At 44.7% G+C, this 17,036-nt stretch overlaps 1 protein-coding gene across 1 annotated transcript; it reads left to right on the top strand.

The window, feature by feature from the left end:
* Window positions 1-934: 934 nt before the first annotated feature.
* On the top strand, window positions 935-16,907 carry PADG_11912 (uncharacterized protein; the record flags this gene model as incomplete). Its single annotated transcript, XM_010762831.1, has 9 exons — window positions 935-1,328; window positions 1,423-5,328; window positions 5,385-5,633; window positions 5,712-5,899; window positions 5,946-8,363; window positions 8,415-9,641; window positions 9,696-11,730; window positions 11,793-16,648; window positions 16,767-16,907. 9 exons carry the CDS (start codon window positions 935-937, stop codon window positions 16,905-16,907), a joined length of 15,414 nt encoding a protein of 5,137 aa, XP_010761133.1.
* Between the last annotated feature and the right edge of the window lie 129 nt (window positions 16,908-17,036).

The following is a 17,036-nucleotide window of genomic DNA, read 5'->3' as shown; positions in this document are numbered from 1 at the left end:
TACATAGAGTTCGACCGGCTTCGGCGCTGGCCATTGGGTGGGAAGTTTCGGATCAGTCAGTAGACAGGAGATAAGATTAGATCCGATCCGGCGCCGTTGACCTCAGCCAAAGGCCGTCGTCGTTAAGCCTTACGGTCCTCACCCGAGTCGAACGACGACCGTATCCACAGAAATATGGTGCAGCATCCACGGGCGAGTTTCAATCTTTCATGAAGCCCAATTGGGCACCGTTGTAAGTCCAACAAAAGGTTTTTTAATAAATAAAAATATGACAAAAAAAAAAAAAAAAAAAAAAAAAGAGCATATACCTAGGTACGTATAATGCCCACTGATGTTATTATCAGCTCACATGGATTTGTGACCTCGTCAAACCATTGATACCATCGGGTCCTGCAGTGATTCTAAATTTCAGGTGAGTGAGCCCCCATGCTTCTACGGGATATCCCCTTGTTTCGTCTGGAGAATCATATTCCTTGTTGTGCTGTTTTCACGCCCGTGACCGTGCCAAAGTTTTTACCACGCAATGAGGCTCCATCCTCGTCGTTTATTTAGATTTTAACTAGTGAATTTTGATGTTCTGGTGATATGTCGCAGGAATCACGCCTCCAGAGATCATCGACTGGGAGAAAACCGTGCAAAATATCCTATCTCTCAATTGTTATTATTTTTACTATTTTTATTGAAATTGAAAATACATCCGTTTCTCAAGATAGGAGGCTGGATATATAGTTCTCGCCTTTATTCTTGTTAAGTATAAGAACTCCCCGCGTTTGCCAAGGATTTGCCATCGAAAGTATAATTTCGGCACATATTTTCAATTTTATACCACTTCAACAACATTCCCTTTGTCCCAATAAATTCTCTGATATATGTTCTCTGATTCTTCAATGTTATATGCCAACCGACCATGCTCATTCAATAACAGTCCAGCACAATGAACACTGCTCCGGTGGAGAGGTACACCAGCTTCCCTGACCTCAACTACGGACAGGAAGAGTTGCCGAGTAGCTCATCTGTTGATTGGAAGGTTGATATCTGCCAGTTGACGGTGAACACGCTCATCCTTTCATGGGCTTCCCTGCTTAAATCCTTTACTGGCCATGAGAACCCCGTTTTTTGCTTTAACGGACAAGCAATTAAAGCAGATCTCGCTGCCAAGGATTTCCGGGCCATTGATCTGGAGGGAAATATACAGGGTCAATGGACATTTACAGGGATTTTTACCATTGATGCAAGATTTGCAACCACAATCCTCTCTCGTTTTTCAGATTACCATTTGCTGACTACTGCCTCAGGCAAAAATAACCCCCGCTGGATGCAATCTGGCCGTTATATATGATTCCGATCATTCCGCTGGGAAAATAATATCGACCCGATGCACCAGCACCCGTTATCTAACCCAGATTGGACGCCAATTGACAGAAATCATACATGAACAACATTTCGAATCGAAACCTGGAACTTGCCGATACGTTGATATAAGACCTGATTTGTCCATCCTGAACCCTAATCCAGAATTTCTCCCAGGACCCAGCCTGCTTCATGATCTCGTGCGATTGGAAGGATGCCAAAACGACTTAGCGATAGAATTTCTCAATAGCGATAGGAGGAGGAGTAGCCTGTCATTCGAATCACTTCATTTCTCTTCAACTAAATTGTCTCTACGGCTGGTCGCCGCTCTGGAATCTCTTCCAACTCCAAGCAAGCGAAATCCAGTCATACCACTGCTCTTGCCCCAGTCCGTCCACCTTTATGTTGCCTGGCTGGCTATCTTGAAAGCAGGAGCTTCTGTATGTCCTCTTAGTTTGGACACCCCACCTGAACGAGTAAATTTTATCGCGAACGATGTCTGTGCCGATGTTATCATAACCACACAGTCGTTGTCAAGCAGACTTGATCATCTCGACAGAACTATCCATATCATCACAGTGGATGATGGCGATCCGAATGTATTCAAGAGTGAAGAGGTCCAACTTCCTCAAGTGTATACGGATGACATCGCATATCTGGAATATACTTCTGGCTCTACTGGTCTCCCAAAAGGGGTTGCCGTTTCTCACCGTGCAGCTACCCAAGCATTACTTGCCCATGATAAATGGATCCCATCATTCAAGAGGTTCCTACAGTTCGCCTCTCCAACCTTTGACGTCTCGATATTTGAGATTTTTTTCCCCCTGTTCAGGGGCGCTACTCTTGTAGGGTGCGATAGAAATCTAATGTTGGGTAACCTCCCTGGAATCATAACGGAGTTAGATGTGGATGCTGCAGAGCTCACCCCAACTGTTACCAGAGAATTACTCCACAAACGAGCTGCTGCTCCGTGTTTAAAAGTTCTACTAACGATTGGTGAGATGTTAACTAGAGGCGTGGTTGATGAATTTGGGGGCTCTCCAGATAACGATGGCATCCTTTATGGGATGTATGGTCCGACTGAAGCTTCCATCCATTGCACTATTGCCCCGAAAGTTCTAGTAGACTCACGGGTTGGAAATATCGGCGTTCCACTTCAGACAGTCTCGGCTTTTATTATTTCATTAGAGACTCCCACTTTTTGTCCGGGAGATGGGCCCAAGATTCTTCCGATTGGACACGTTGGTGAGCTCGCAGTTGGTGGTCACCAACTTGCGGAATGTTATGTGAACCGCGATGAAGAAACCCGGAAGGCCTTTTTAGATACTACGCTATATGGAAGAATATATCGCACCGGTGATAAAGCTCGCTTGCATCCCTCCGGAGAATTGGAATGTCTAGGGAGAATCTCGGCCGGTCAGGTAAAACTCAGAGGACAACGCATTGAGCTTGGTGAGATCGAACGTGTAATCTACAAAGTGCCGGGCATTTGTAGTGCGGTAGTGAGTGTGTTAAAAGGTATATTGGTGGCATTTGTGTCGGTGGACAAAACATTTACAGGGATTCATGGCATAACTCGAATATGCCAAGACTGGTTACCGAAATTTATGGTGCCTGGAGATGTGGAAGTGCTGGATCACCTTCCTCGGCTCCCTTCAGGGAAAGTCGACAAGGCAACTCTGGAAAGCACCTATCTTGCGCGGAGATATTCCCAACACACTACGGCCACTGAGTTCGACGATGATATTCAACGAAGCGTAGCTTCATGTGTGGAAGGTGTTTTATATTCGAACGTCAGTAAGTCGGCTAGTCTAGCCGCTGCCGGCCTTGATTCTCTTAAAGCAATCAAACTCTCTTCCGTTTTACGAAATGCAGGAATAAATGTCGACGTTCTGGGGATTCTAGAAGCTGACTCCATTGAGGGAATATCATCCCTTTCCCGTCAACACGATGATGCTGAGGCTCCGGCAACAACCTTGGGGAATTTCGTGTCTGATGACTGGAAAGTCGTTGTGAACTCTGCATTAGATGACATAAAGACAAATGGTTACTCCGCCGATTACGTGGACATCGTTCCTTGCAGCCCTGTTCAAATCGCCATGCTCTCAGAAAGTATGAGGGATCCCAAGGCATACTTTAATTGGATAGAGTTACAATTCCACAGGGGGATCGGAATACTTGATATTAAGAATGCATTTTATGAGATTGCATCACAAAATGAGATCCTGAGGTCTGGTTTTATTCCAACTGATCACATTAGCAATCCCCATGTCCAGGTGATCTGGAGTAGAATGATGGAAGATCAGGTTCAGGAAGTATCCGAGTTGAGATATGACCAACACTTGAATATCGAATCTCGCTTACTACGCCCTTTGCGTATCGATTTCACTGAGAAAGATGGCTTAGTTCATGCGCTCGTCCATATCCATCACGCTCAATACGATGGATGGTCATGGGATCAGATTTTGAATGATATTGAAGATCTATTATCCTCGAGGACAATAAGACCGCGGCCGCAATATCGATTATTTACGGACTACTACCTGACTCGTATCAGCTCGGAGGACCGAGAAAGTGCGATCCACTATTGGCAAGACCAGCTGGAGGGCATCAAATCGAACCCTTGGCCAAACTTCCAGGATACATCTGATACCCTGTTTGGTCTTCGAACTGCCCAACGACTCCTAAAAGTTAACGTGGAAGAACTTGATGTCGCGGTACGAACCCTTCGTGTTAGTCGGCAGGCGATATTTCAGGCTGCGTTTGGTTATCTTCTCAGTGCATACAATGGGAATCATGACACTATTTTCGGATTTGTCTCCTCTGGACGCACCCGTCCTATAGACGATATCGAAAATATCATAGGACCTTGTGTGACAACAATCCCAATGAGATTTAACCTGGACAAATTGCGCACCGTTCGCGATCTCATTGGAGCAATCCATAACTTAAATCGAAAGTCCCTTAAATATGACTTCTTGCCCCTGTCTGATATAAAGCAGGCTTCTGGAATTGATCCTGGTGTCTCCCTATTTGATAGTCTGTTTGTTTGGCAGGAGACCATAAGTGAAGGGAAACCACATTCCCCGCTGGTTACACAAATCAAGACCGGAGATTTCCTTGAATTTACCATGACTCTTGAGCTTGAAATTCAGGGGGAGAATGTAGCTGCGAGAGCCAATTTTCAACAATCAATTCTTCCGGATAGCCAGGTTGATATTTTTCTCCACCAGATAGAACAGCTTGCGTTAATTTTTATCAATACCCCAGAGTTGCTTTTGAGAAATATTAACGACTACCTACCTAACTCTACGTTATCTATTGAGAATCTTAATTTTATGAAACAGTCCGACTTACCGGGCTTGGCGGATGGAGTGGAAAAAATTGCCAGCATAGATCCAGAAAGAGCGGCAATCGAGTTTCTGGACGCTTTTGATCCATATATAGGTACAACAAGCATAACAAAACTGACCTATGGTGGTCTGGACATCCGCTCGAATCAAATAGCTAATTACCTTCGCTCCTGTGGACTTTCGCCAAATGACCTCGTTTCTATGTTCCTGGAAAAATCCATCAATCTATACGTCGCCATCCTAGCAGTAATAAAGGCCGGTTGTGGTTATGTTCCGATCACGCCTCAAACCCCCGTTAACCGCGTTCACACAATTATAAATGAAGCGAAATGTTCGTTTTGCGTCACTGATTCCTCTCTGATATCCAAGTTACGGAATATAAGGACTACAGAGATTATAGCCATCGATAACATAAATTTTGATAACCTCCCAGGGAATCGACCTGAAGTCGAGGTTTCTGATTCGTCAGTTGCCTATTGCACTTTTACTTCAGGGAGCACGGGCAAACCAAAGGGAGTTCTCATCTCGCACCACAATTTGCAAAGCAATATTGCGGTGTTGTCAGAAATATACCCCAACCCGCCTCGTTCGAGATTACTGCAATCATGTTCTCATGCTTTTGATGGTTAGTTATTAGTCAGTGCCGCAGAGAACCTACTATTCTCACTAACATCTTGAAAGTTTCTGTTTTCGAGATATTCTATTCGTTGACCAGGGGTATGACGTTATGTTCAGCAATCAACGATGTTTTATTCCGAGATATAGAGCAAGCCATTCGTGCTATGAATGTTACTCACCTCAGCCTTACCCCGACTGTTGCGTCCCTTCTCAATCCCGACAATATTCCAAAAGTCAAATTTCTAGTTACTGCTGGGGAAGCAATGACGGAAAAGGTTTTTAAATCTTGGGCTGGGAGGGGGGTTTATCAAGGTAAATTTTAGTCTATCTCTGGTCATCCACAAGCTTCCCAGTTGCATGAATCAGTGTTTATCGATATGAATTCCTGAGTAGGTTACGGCCCAAGCGAAACCACGAATATTTGCACAGTGCAACCTGATCTGAAACCCACCGACTTGATCAACAACATTGGCCGGCCATTCAAAAACACCTCTGCATTTGTCATTTCAGGAGAGGAAGGCTTTACATTGCTACCCAGAGGTGCAGTTGGTGAATTTTGCTTTGGTGGTGAACAAGTGGTAAGTAATTATTTCTAATATATGTATTACGCTAACGGTTGAATAGGGGTGCGGATATCTCAACATGCCTGACCTCACAAGGAGTAAATTTATTTGCCATCCGCAATACGGGAGAATATACAGATCCGGTGACTTTGGACGCATGCTTTCTAATGGATCATTAGTATTTACTGGACGCAGGGATGATCAAGTTAAACTACGGGGCCAACGCATTGAACTTGGCGAGATTAATCGTGCTCTATTACAGGACCCGGAAGTTAGCGACTGCACAACATTGATTATCGGAGATGCGTTTAATGAAAAACAGCAGTTGATATCCTTCTGGGTGCCGGCATTGCAACATGGGAGCAACTTTTCAACTTTTGAAGATCGATCTAAAATACTTCGACTGTTTGACCACATTGGAACCATACTTCCAGGCTATATGGTTCCATCCATGCTTATCCCGATTCAAGCCATACCGATGACGACATCTGGAAAAACCGATAAGGATGGGTTGCTCAAACATTTCCAGGGTTTAGACCCAGAAGCTCTGCACCTGTCGTCCTCTGAAGTTGAAGCGCTCAGCGATAAAGGAATATTTTCACATGTTGAGATGAAAGTCGCGGAAGCCGTGGCTAAAGTCACTCAAACCCCATTAACAGATATCGCGCTTCACACCTCGTTTTATAGCCTCGGGCTTGATTCTATCTCGGCGATAACTTTGTCGAGAAATTTAAAAGTAAATGGGTTTGGACAGGTAGATGTTTCAACTATAATGAAACACAACACCGTATATCGGCTTTCGAAGAAGTACCTCGAGTGCAATAACCAACTAAGGAAGAAAAAGAGCACACCAAATATCCATGAACTATTTTCCGCTGAGTTTAAGGAACGAGTACGAAAGGGTGCCGAAATGTTTGGAGGCCAAATTCGAAAAATATTGCCATGTACGCCGTTGCAAGAAGCGATGCTTATGCGAAGAAGCACCGACAAGTACATGGCTTACTATAACAGGCTCCTTTTCGAGGTTAGAGATGTTGCCAAACTAAAACACGCTTGGGACACAATGGTTCGGAGGCACGATATTCTTCGGTCGTATTTCACCTCTACAGACGATGCTCGGTTTTCCTTTGCTCAGATTGTTTTGGAATCCATTGATCTTCCATGGAAGGAACTTATTACAACAACCGACAAACTTCATGATCGTATTGAGGATGAGGAGCTTGAACTCACGAACAGCAAGGAAAATATCGTACCTTATTCATTTGTGGTATTTCGAATCGCTAATGAAGGTAATAAAATGCTACTTATGTTTCTAATCCATCACGCTTTGTATGATGCGGAGGCCATGGCGCAGCTTCTGTGTGAAGTCGAGCATGTTTCGTTTGGAATAGACCTACCACCGGTCATTCCTTTCGATTTATACCTCGAGCAAATGGTTAGCATGGATATAGAAGAAACTGACCGATTCTGGAATTCCCATCTCTCTGATTTATCGCCGTCTCATCTGCTTAACCTTCAACCTCGCACTGATACCGACGGATTACGGAAATTTCGATCTGTCGAGACTGGTTTCAATATATCTCTTAGCAAGGTTGTGGAAACATGTAAAAACATGTCAATCACTCTCCTCAGTTTAGTACAAGCGGCATGGGCGAAGCTATTGTTTTGCTATACCGAAACATCTGATATTTGCTTCGGAAACGTATTTAATTGTCGAAGCATCCCTGTTGATGGAGCTGAGCACATCATTGGTCCATGTCTCAACACTCTTCCGATACGAATTAAAGCGCATGCAAACACAGTGAACCTAGATCTTGCCAAGATCTTACAGCAATATAATGCAGATGTGATGCCTTATCAGTTAACTTCTCTTCGTCGTTTACAATCTCAATTTGGCAGAACAACGTCTCTACTTTTCGATACTTTGGTTCTTCTACAAAGTTGTCCTCGCCCGTTAAATGATAAGTTATGGAGTCCGGTTGAAGAAAAAGGAGATATGGATATACCCCTTGTGTCAGAGGTCATTCCTGACAACGAATTTGATGTATTGTGTATAATTTTACATTACGATGATTCGTATTTCGTTCCAAAAGATATGGATATTATGCTTGGTGGTTTCATGGAGCTTATTCATCATATTCTTTTCTACCCATTTGGCAGAGCTATGGATTCAAGTGTTGTTCGGCTTGGTCTTCCATCGTTTATACATGAACACCGCCGGCGTCTAACGGATGCTGTTGGAGATGCTAATGGGACCATCTTTAGCAAGGACGTGGGACTGAATTCAGCTTCTGAGACATTGGCTTCCGAAATCCGACAAGTTCAAAAAGTGCTATCGAATTTATCAAAAATTGAGCTGGCGTACATTAAGCCTCACACCACAATATTCCAATTGGGTCTTGATAGTATAAACGCCGTTCAAATTTCTGGCCAATTTAAGGCCCTCGGACACGACATATCCGTGAACGATATTCTTGAGGTAAGTTTCTTTCAGCCCCTTGTTCTTAAAAATTGGCTAACGGGTATTTAGAACCCTTCTGTGAGCGAACTCGCGTCACTCTTCTCCCGACAGAAAGGTAATGGCGATAAAGGTATTGTATCCTTCGACTTTGAGTCGTTTAGACACCGCCACTGGTTGCCCGTTTGCCATAAACTAGGGTTACCAGAGACATGCTTAGAGTCAATTCGTCCGTGTACCCCTGTACAATCAGGGATGTTGGCTCTGTTTACCCAGTCTGAAGGCAGGCTGTACTTTAATCACCTGGTACTTGAATCAACTGTTCTTCTAGATGCCCAAACTCTCCAGAAAGCATGGAATACCTTAACTGAAAAGCATGAGATTCTCAGAGCAGGTTTTGTCCATGTGGATGACGATGAATTTCCATTCGCAATGATTACTTTTAAAAGAGGGGCATTTCAGCTTCCATGGGCTGAAAGGGCAGAGCTGGCAATTCATGGAAATGAACGATTCTCGGACAGGCAGCGAATTTCAAAAAATGCCTTTTCACAACTTCATCGACCGCCATGGCAGGTATCTTTCCAGCAAAGTGGATCACATCTGTTAATCCAATTCTCGGCTCTACACTCTCTGTACGATGCACACTCTCTAAGGTTGCTACTTTCGGATCTTTCTGGATTACTTAGGGGAGAGGCATTGGCTCCAGCAATTCCGATTTTACCAATTCAGAGTTCTATTATATCTGCAAGTATCCAGGCGTGTAAGGATTTGAAATGTGAAACGTTTTGGAAAGAATTAGGAAACGATCTACGTGCTACGAAATTCCCTGATATGAATCCTCTATATCAGAAGAAGGAAATAAATGTGTTAGCTAGGAAATGCTCTGAATCTCTCAAGTCTCTGCAGGAAGGTTGCAGAGTGGCGGGCGTCACCCTTCACGCTGCTGGACAAGCATCTTGGGCTCGAATACTTTCATCTTACACAGGAGAGAGTAGAGTTACATGTGGACTAGTGCTTTCTGGAAGAAACACAATCGAAGGAGCGGAGAGAGCAGTGTTCCCGTGTCTTACTACTGTCCCTTCATCATATAGTATCGAGGGTTCTAATGGGGATCTGCTAAAGCGCATTATGAAATTAGATGCGTCGTTAGTGAAATACCAATTTACCCCCTTGTCAAAGATTCGCCAATGGGCAGGATCAGGATCGTCCCTTTTTGATACAATATTTGTGTTTCAAAAGCATCTGGCAACAACCACGAACGAAAATTGGAAAGTTTACAACGAAGAAGCTAGAACTGATGTAGGGATATATCCCAGCTTGGTTTAGTTGAATATTTGCTAACCTAAGAAATAGTATCCAATATCCATCGAACTAATACCAGTGGGAGGGACGCTCGAGTTCCAACTGACTTTCGAGACTGACATTTTACCTAAAGGACAAGCCGATATTCTCTTAAGACAGTTGGATGGTCTTTTGATTGATACTATCTTCTATCCCGATTCACCTTGCACATATTTCACAGTCCTGGAGAGCAAAGATCTTCTATCGGCTATTCCGGCGAAGGAACCTAAAATCCCGTCTCCCGTTAAGTTGGTGCACCAGTTTGTCGAATTTCAGGCTCGAGATTTCCCGTTAAAAATTGCTCTTGAATTTGCTTCTAGAGTCCCTGGTAACGATAAGCTTGTTAAACAAAAGTGGACATACAAGGGGTTCAACAACAACAGTAATAGATACGCCAACCTCCTGCAAAGGAACGGAGCTTTTCGGGGAGATTTGATTGGTATTTGCTTCGATAAGTGCCCCGAAGCTTATTTTGCTATCTTAGCCATTTTAAAAATTGGCTGCGCCTATGTCGCTCTCGATCCGGGGGCTCCTGTGGCTCGGAAGAAGTTCATTTTCGACGATTCGGGTGCCAAGTTGTTGCTTTCCACATCGGATAAGAAAAATGAGTTGGAGGGACTGCCAGTTATGATTTTGGATGCTCCTGGTATTCTAGATGGCATTCCATCACATCCTCCTATATTAGAGGAGGAGATACGACCGCAAGACAGTTGCTACTGCCTGTACACATCTGGAACAACGGGGACTCCGAAAGGCTGCGAGATTACACATGAAAATGTTATCCAGGCGATGCTGTCGTTCCAGAGATTATTCAACGGTCACTGGGATCAGACGTCCCGGTGGTTGCAGTTTGCCTCCTTCCATTTCGATGTCAGTGTTTTGGAGCAATACTGGAGTTGGAGTGTTGGAATATGCGTCACCTCCTGCCCCAGGGACACATTATTTGAAGATTTAGCGGGTACTATTCGAGACCTTGAGATCACCCATATCGACCTGACACCCAGTTTGGCGCGGTTGCTTAGTCCGAAGGATGTTCCCTCGCTCTGTAGGGGGGTTTTTATCACAGGTGGAGAGCAGCTAAAACAGGAAATTCTTGAAGCCTGGGGGGAGTACAGAGTGATATATAATGGATACGGCCCTACGGAGGTAACTATCGGATGCACAATGTTTCCTCGAGTGCCACGAAATGGCAAACCGTCAAATATTGGTCCTCAATTTGATAATGTTGGTAGTTTTGTGTTCAAGCCGGGAACTACACTACCAGTCCTGCGGGGCGGGGTAGGGGAACTTTGCGTCTCAGGAGCACTTGTAGGTCGTGGGTATCTCAATAGACCTGCGTTGACGCAACAAAAGTTTCAATATGTTGACAAATTAGGCGAACGGGTCTATCGTACTGGAGATCTTGTCCGTCTCCTCCATGACGGAAGCTTTTGCTTTCTTGGACGCATTGATGACCAGGTCAAGCTACGTGGCCAGCGCCTTGAAATAGGAGAGATCAATCAAGTTATTTCGGATTCCGCCGCGGAGGTGGGAGAAGTAGTAACCATGGTTCTCAAGCATTCAAGCCAATCCCAAGAGCAGCTTATATCATTTTTCGCCACGACTGCGTCGAAACGACACGGCAAACCGACCTCGCGAATCGATTTCGACTCCAGAATGGATACTATTCTTGCCAAGATACATCAGGCATGCCATAAAACGCTTCCAGGATATATGATTCCCACACATATCATACCAGTTACAGTTTTACCTCTAAATGCGAATAATAAAATAGACCAGCGGGAGCTAAAAGTATTATATGACAATATGACGCTTGAAGAGATGCAGCGGTTATCTTCTCGGTCTTGGAACCATTTCCAGATCATCTCTAAAGATACAAATATGATAATGGCTCTCGCATCCAAAATGACGGGAGTCAACCTTTCCACAATCTCGCCATGGTCGAGCATATTTGAACTTGGACTAGACTCCATTTCTGCCATCGCCTTCTCAAGGCTCTTGAGAGACTCCGGATTTGAGTCAGCTCAACCATCTGTGTTAATGAAATGTCCGTAACTTCAAACTGAACGCACCTTTTCAATTCTATGCTTTCACTAACACAAACTATAGATCCTACTTTCATAGCACTCGCTGATGCCCTAGGCCGCACAGAAGAAGATAACTCTGCTCAAAGAACGCAGTATCAGGAATCCAAACAACGGATTGCAGCCTTCGCCCATAGAAATCTTGCACCAGTTGCACAAAAGCTCAAGATTCCATTATCATCCATTGAAGGGGTGATCCCATGCACGCCGCTACAAGAAGGAATGATATATCGATATCTGGAGAGCCAAAAACCTTTATACTTCACAAGCTTCAATTTTGAGCTGGCGACGACTGTCAATATCTCTCGCCTAAAATCTGCGTGGCTCAGCGCTCAGCGTGCTCTGCAGATACTCCGCACAAAATTTCCACTAGCCGCTGGATGCTATTGCCAAGCCATCCTCAAAGAAGATGATTTCCCGTGGTTTGAATTGGTCGTCTCGAATGACATTGAAGTTGAGGATATTTCGAACAGTCAATACAAGAAGTGGTGTAGCGAGCCCTCCAACCTTACTGGAAGGGTTTGGGAGGTTGGTATAGTGATAGGGCCGACAAGGAGATGGATGTGCTTGAACATTTTTCACGGGTTATACGATGGGAACTCTCTACCTCTTTTGCTAAATCTGGTTTCGCAAGCATATGTCAACAACAATAATATACCGGAAACGCCATCCTATCTTGAATGTTTGATTAAAGGCCCTTTCTGCAAAACACCTGGAGCGAAGGAATTCTGGCTTAGACATCTCAATGGATCTCCAAAGCCCTTACCATTTACAATTGGAGCACAAGGAGATTATTCGATAGTTGCGACCCTGGAGATTGGAAGTGAGGGAAATCTTGAGACTTTAAGACGAAAGCTAGATGTGTTGGAGCAGGCAGTGTTCTTAGGCTGTTGGCTGCGTGTCTTGGAAAGCCATGTCGGCTTTGTACCAGTCGTGGGTATTGTCGTATCAGGAAGAGCACTTGATATGAAGGGTGCTGAATACATCATTGGACCGCTATTCAATACTCTTCCCTTCAGCGTTTCAGACTCAAGTAATATTTCCATGGCTGATTTGGTACGATCCTGTCACGCATATTATGTTTCCACGCTCCAGTATCAACACACTTCTCTTAGGGAGATTATGAAATGGGTACCGCAACGAGGAGGAACGCCACTGTTTGACAATCTGTTCGTATTCCAACGAGAACCCGGCAAATCCCTTGGTTCGGCAGACTCACTGTGGACCTTAAAAGCTTCTCAGGCGGGATCAGACTATCCAGTGGCTTTCGAGGTACAACGGAACCATGATGGCTCTCTTGCAATAACACTTGTTGCACAGGCTGGTATTCTTACCGTTGAAACTGCACAGCAACTCACCTTGCAGTTCCGTGATGTACTGGTTAACTTCCTGGATGATCCGTCAAGCAGGGTATATCCTGCTGCCCGCGGATCCGATCTCGCTAAGAACATAACTGTCGATAGTGGTGATAATGTCGAACCAGTCACTGTTGGATACAGCTCAGATAGCTCGCTCTCTCCCTTCGAATGGACGTTTATGGCGTCTCGCCTTCGTGAAGAGATTGCTTCACTTGCCAATGTTGATGTTCTCACTATTCAGGAGACCACTTCTATCTTTGAAGTTGGACTGGACAGCATTGACGCCATCAAACTGTCTTCCTGTCTAACAAAAGCTGGGATGAGATTTTCGGTTACTTCAATTATGCGTGGACGAACTATTAAAAACATCATGTATCTTGCAGAATCTAGCGATCAGAACGGAATAGAGGAACTCCAAACATCGTTAGAAACCCTGGAATCAGAACTTCGCCATTATTTTGAAAAAGATGAATGGGATCTAGCTGGTATCGAAAGAATCCTGCCGGCATCGCCTCTCCAAGAAGCAATGGTCGCAGAAATGGTCGTTTCTGATTTTAAACGCTACTTTAATCATGACCTGCTTGAAATCAAGGATAATGTGGATATCGATATACTAAAAAGGGCTTGGCAGAAGATCGTCGACCTCAACCCAATCTTAAGGACTTCTTTCGTTGAGGTTTCTAACCCAAGGTTTCCGTTTACTTATGCTCAATTAGTCCATGCTCCTGGGATTCCAATAAACTGGAGCGTGATCGATATCGCTGGAAGATCGCTTGATACTTTGTTAGAAGCGCAACGGCAAGAAGCAATTGCTTTGGGTTCCGCGAAGCGACCCCTACTGAAGATCCAAGTGCTGAGCTCGGCAAACTCAGGGGGCAAAAGGCTAATGTTCCTCTCTATGCCACATGCTATGTACGATGGTTGGTCATTAGATCTTCTCCATAGGGATATCGCGACCTATTACTCTGGTCAAAGCCCAAATATTAGGGAATCGTGCGATAAAGTTCTAGGCCGTATTTTGAACTCGACCAGCGAGCTGGGCTTACAATTCTGGAAAGGAGCTCTTAGTGGAGTTCGTCCATCTGCTTTCCCGAAGCAGATGGATGCAGGAAAAGATGGGTCAAAGGTCCATCGGAAGGAGAAGGTTCTGAGTATTTCGCGACTGGGTGTCATCTCATTTTGCAAGGCGCAAGGTGTCACGCTTCAAGCACTCGGATTGACATGTTGGGCTCTTGTACTCGCTGGCTACTTGAGAAAATTGGATGTCGTTTTCGGCACGGTCCTGGCGGGAAGAGATATCCAAGACGCCAATGCGGAGCAAATAATGTTTCCGCTGATGAATTCAGTGGCTGTCCGTATCGTCTTGCACGGTAGCCGGTCAGACATGCTGAGATATGTTCAGGACACATTAGTTTCTATCTCTGAGTATCAGCACATCCCTTTGCGAACTGCAAAGCAAGCATTAGGTTTCGGAAGTCAAATTTTGTTTGATACCCTATTCATCTTTCAGAAAAGACCAGCTCGAGATATGAGCTTGCAAGAGCCGTTGTACAAGTCTGTTGGAGGGCATGCTGATGTTGAGTATCCGGTATGCATTGAAATGGAAGAAATTAGTGATTCCATACTGTGGCGTGTTGCTTGTAGGGATACCGTGCTGGGGGAGCCAGATGTCTCCAAGCTCCTCGATAGGGTCAATTTTGTGTTTGACAGCATCTTCAGACACCCTGACAGTAGAACAATCGATTTCAACGATGACGGCATGTCGATCGTTCAGTGTCCTGTATTTCAAGAGCAGGATGATTGCGAAGACAAAGATTTTAATAATACCAAGCAAGCTGACATGGAATTCTCTCCTCTAGAACAGGAAGTTCGACTGGTCCTGTCTTCAGTATCAAATATCCCAATTGAGGAAATCACTAGAGATACAACACTTTTCCATCTTGGTTTGGACAGCATCAGCGCCATCAAAGTAGCTGCGCTGTTGAAGAGGAAAAATATTATACTTTCTGTAAGTGATATGTTGAGATCCGGAACGATTCCCCGCATGGCGCGTGTGGCCAGGCCAAACGAAGATGATTATCCCCTAGAAGGCCACTCTGCAGTTCTGGGGATGACACTGGAAGAAGTAAATACACCAGCGCTTCTGCAAACCCAAGGGCTTAACCCTGACAACATCGAAAAAGTTATGTTGGCCACCGCGGGACAGGTATATATGCTAAATGTGCACGTCAACTCGAACGGGCAACTTTTCTATCCTTGCTTTTTCTACCGGGCCGAAGGAGCGGCGATAGCAAAGGACGCACTCGAGATAGCCTGGGCGAGTTTAATTGAAAAGCTTCCGATCCTACGAACGCAGTTCATACGTACAGGGAAGCGGTCTCTACCTTATCTACAAGTAGTGCTTAAGGATGTGGTCAATCCCATCGTATGGCAGAAAGATTTGAAAGCTCAGAAAATCAGACATCTCGGCATCCATTCTGGCAACCGAGTACCAGTGACACTGTATGCTTCACAATGCCTCGGGGAAACGATATTGATGCTCCATATCCATCATGCCCTGTACGATGCTATCAGTCTGCCCCGAATGATCAATCTGCTTGCGGCCTTTTGCGCCAGCCCAAACACAAACCGTCAAGTCTCCTGTAAAGTTGACATCTCAGAGCTGATAGTCTATCAGCACATCAAATCCCCAATACAGATGCGGGAAAAGTTTTGGAGAAAATATCTCACTCCCGACATCGATATGGAGCAACAGCGAATACCACCTCCGAATCTCAACCCACCCATGAACGTAGATATGATACAAATCTATCGCAAATCCTTGGTGAAAGACATCAACAAGCTCGAGAAACTCGGACGTGTTCATGGCGTCAGTGCGCAAGCGTTGTTTTTGGCCGTCTATGCCAAAGTCCACGCATCCAACATCATACCATCAAGCCTTAACACCATTAAAATACCTAGAAATCTGGTCATCGGTGTCTACCTGGCCAATCGCTCACATTCCCTCGACGGCCTTCCACAGCTAATTGCACCGACGCTCAACATTGTTCCCCTGCGCATTTCTATTGAGGGAGATGGGAAATGGCCAATATTCGACATGGCCCAAACCATACAACGCGACTTGCATGAGGTTGGCCGGGTGGAGAATTCGTGTGTGTCATTGATCGAGATTTCAGATTGGACTGGGGTGAGAGTGGATACGTTTGTGAATTTTATTAAGCTACCCGATACAACAGAAATGATAGAAGGCCATGGAGGAAGCGGTTCTTCGGCATTTACAGAAAGGGCAGTTCAGTTCTCCCCGTTGGAGGAAGGGAAGGTTGATGACAATAGTTGTGATTATTGTTATGGCGACGGTGGTGGCGACACTGATGCAGTTTTGGAGAATGGCGATGAAGAACAAAGGCTTACTGGCATTCCGAGACCCAATGGAAATAAAAACTGTGGGAATCATCATGACAACAAGCTAGGGGGATATGACGAACATCCAGTGTCGAATGGCACATATCCGGATATTTTCATGGTGAGTACAATCCGGATACACTCCCTTTTCACATTTGAAGACGATTTTATTTTTATTTATTTATTTATTTATTTTCACTTCCGGGAGGTTCTGTCGCTAATCGTATGTTGCCAAACAGTCGGGTATCGACGTGGAAGCTGCGATTAGAGATAATGCACTGGATGTTGGGATATTTAGCGGAAGTGATCGAATCAGTAGGGCTGACGCAGGCCATGTGCTTGATGAATTACGACGGGAGATACTTGAAATAATGACGTAGCAAAAGTTTTGCTTCCTGCTTTTTGGGCATGTTATATATTCATTTTGTTAGTTGCATTTTTCCTTTTCAGCTTGATGTCAGGGTATTCGAAACCCCGAGAGACTGTATATAGAGCATCTGAATAGAGCA

The sequence above is a fragment of the Paracoccidioides brasiliensis genome (assembly GCF_000150735.1).
Source record: "Paracoccidioides brasiliensis Pb18 unplaced genomic scaffold supercont2.6, whole genome shotgun sequence".
NCBI lineage: Eukaryota > Fungi > Ascomycota > Eurotiomycetes > Onygenales > Ajellomycetaceae > Paracoccidioides > Paracoccidioides brasiliensis.
Note: the sequence above shows the minus strand (reverse complement) of the source record. Positions and strands in the feature narration are given on the sequence as shown.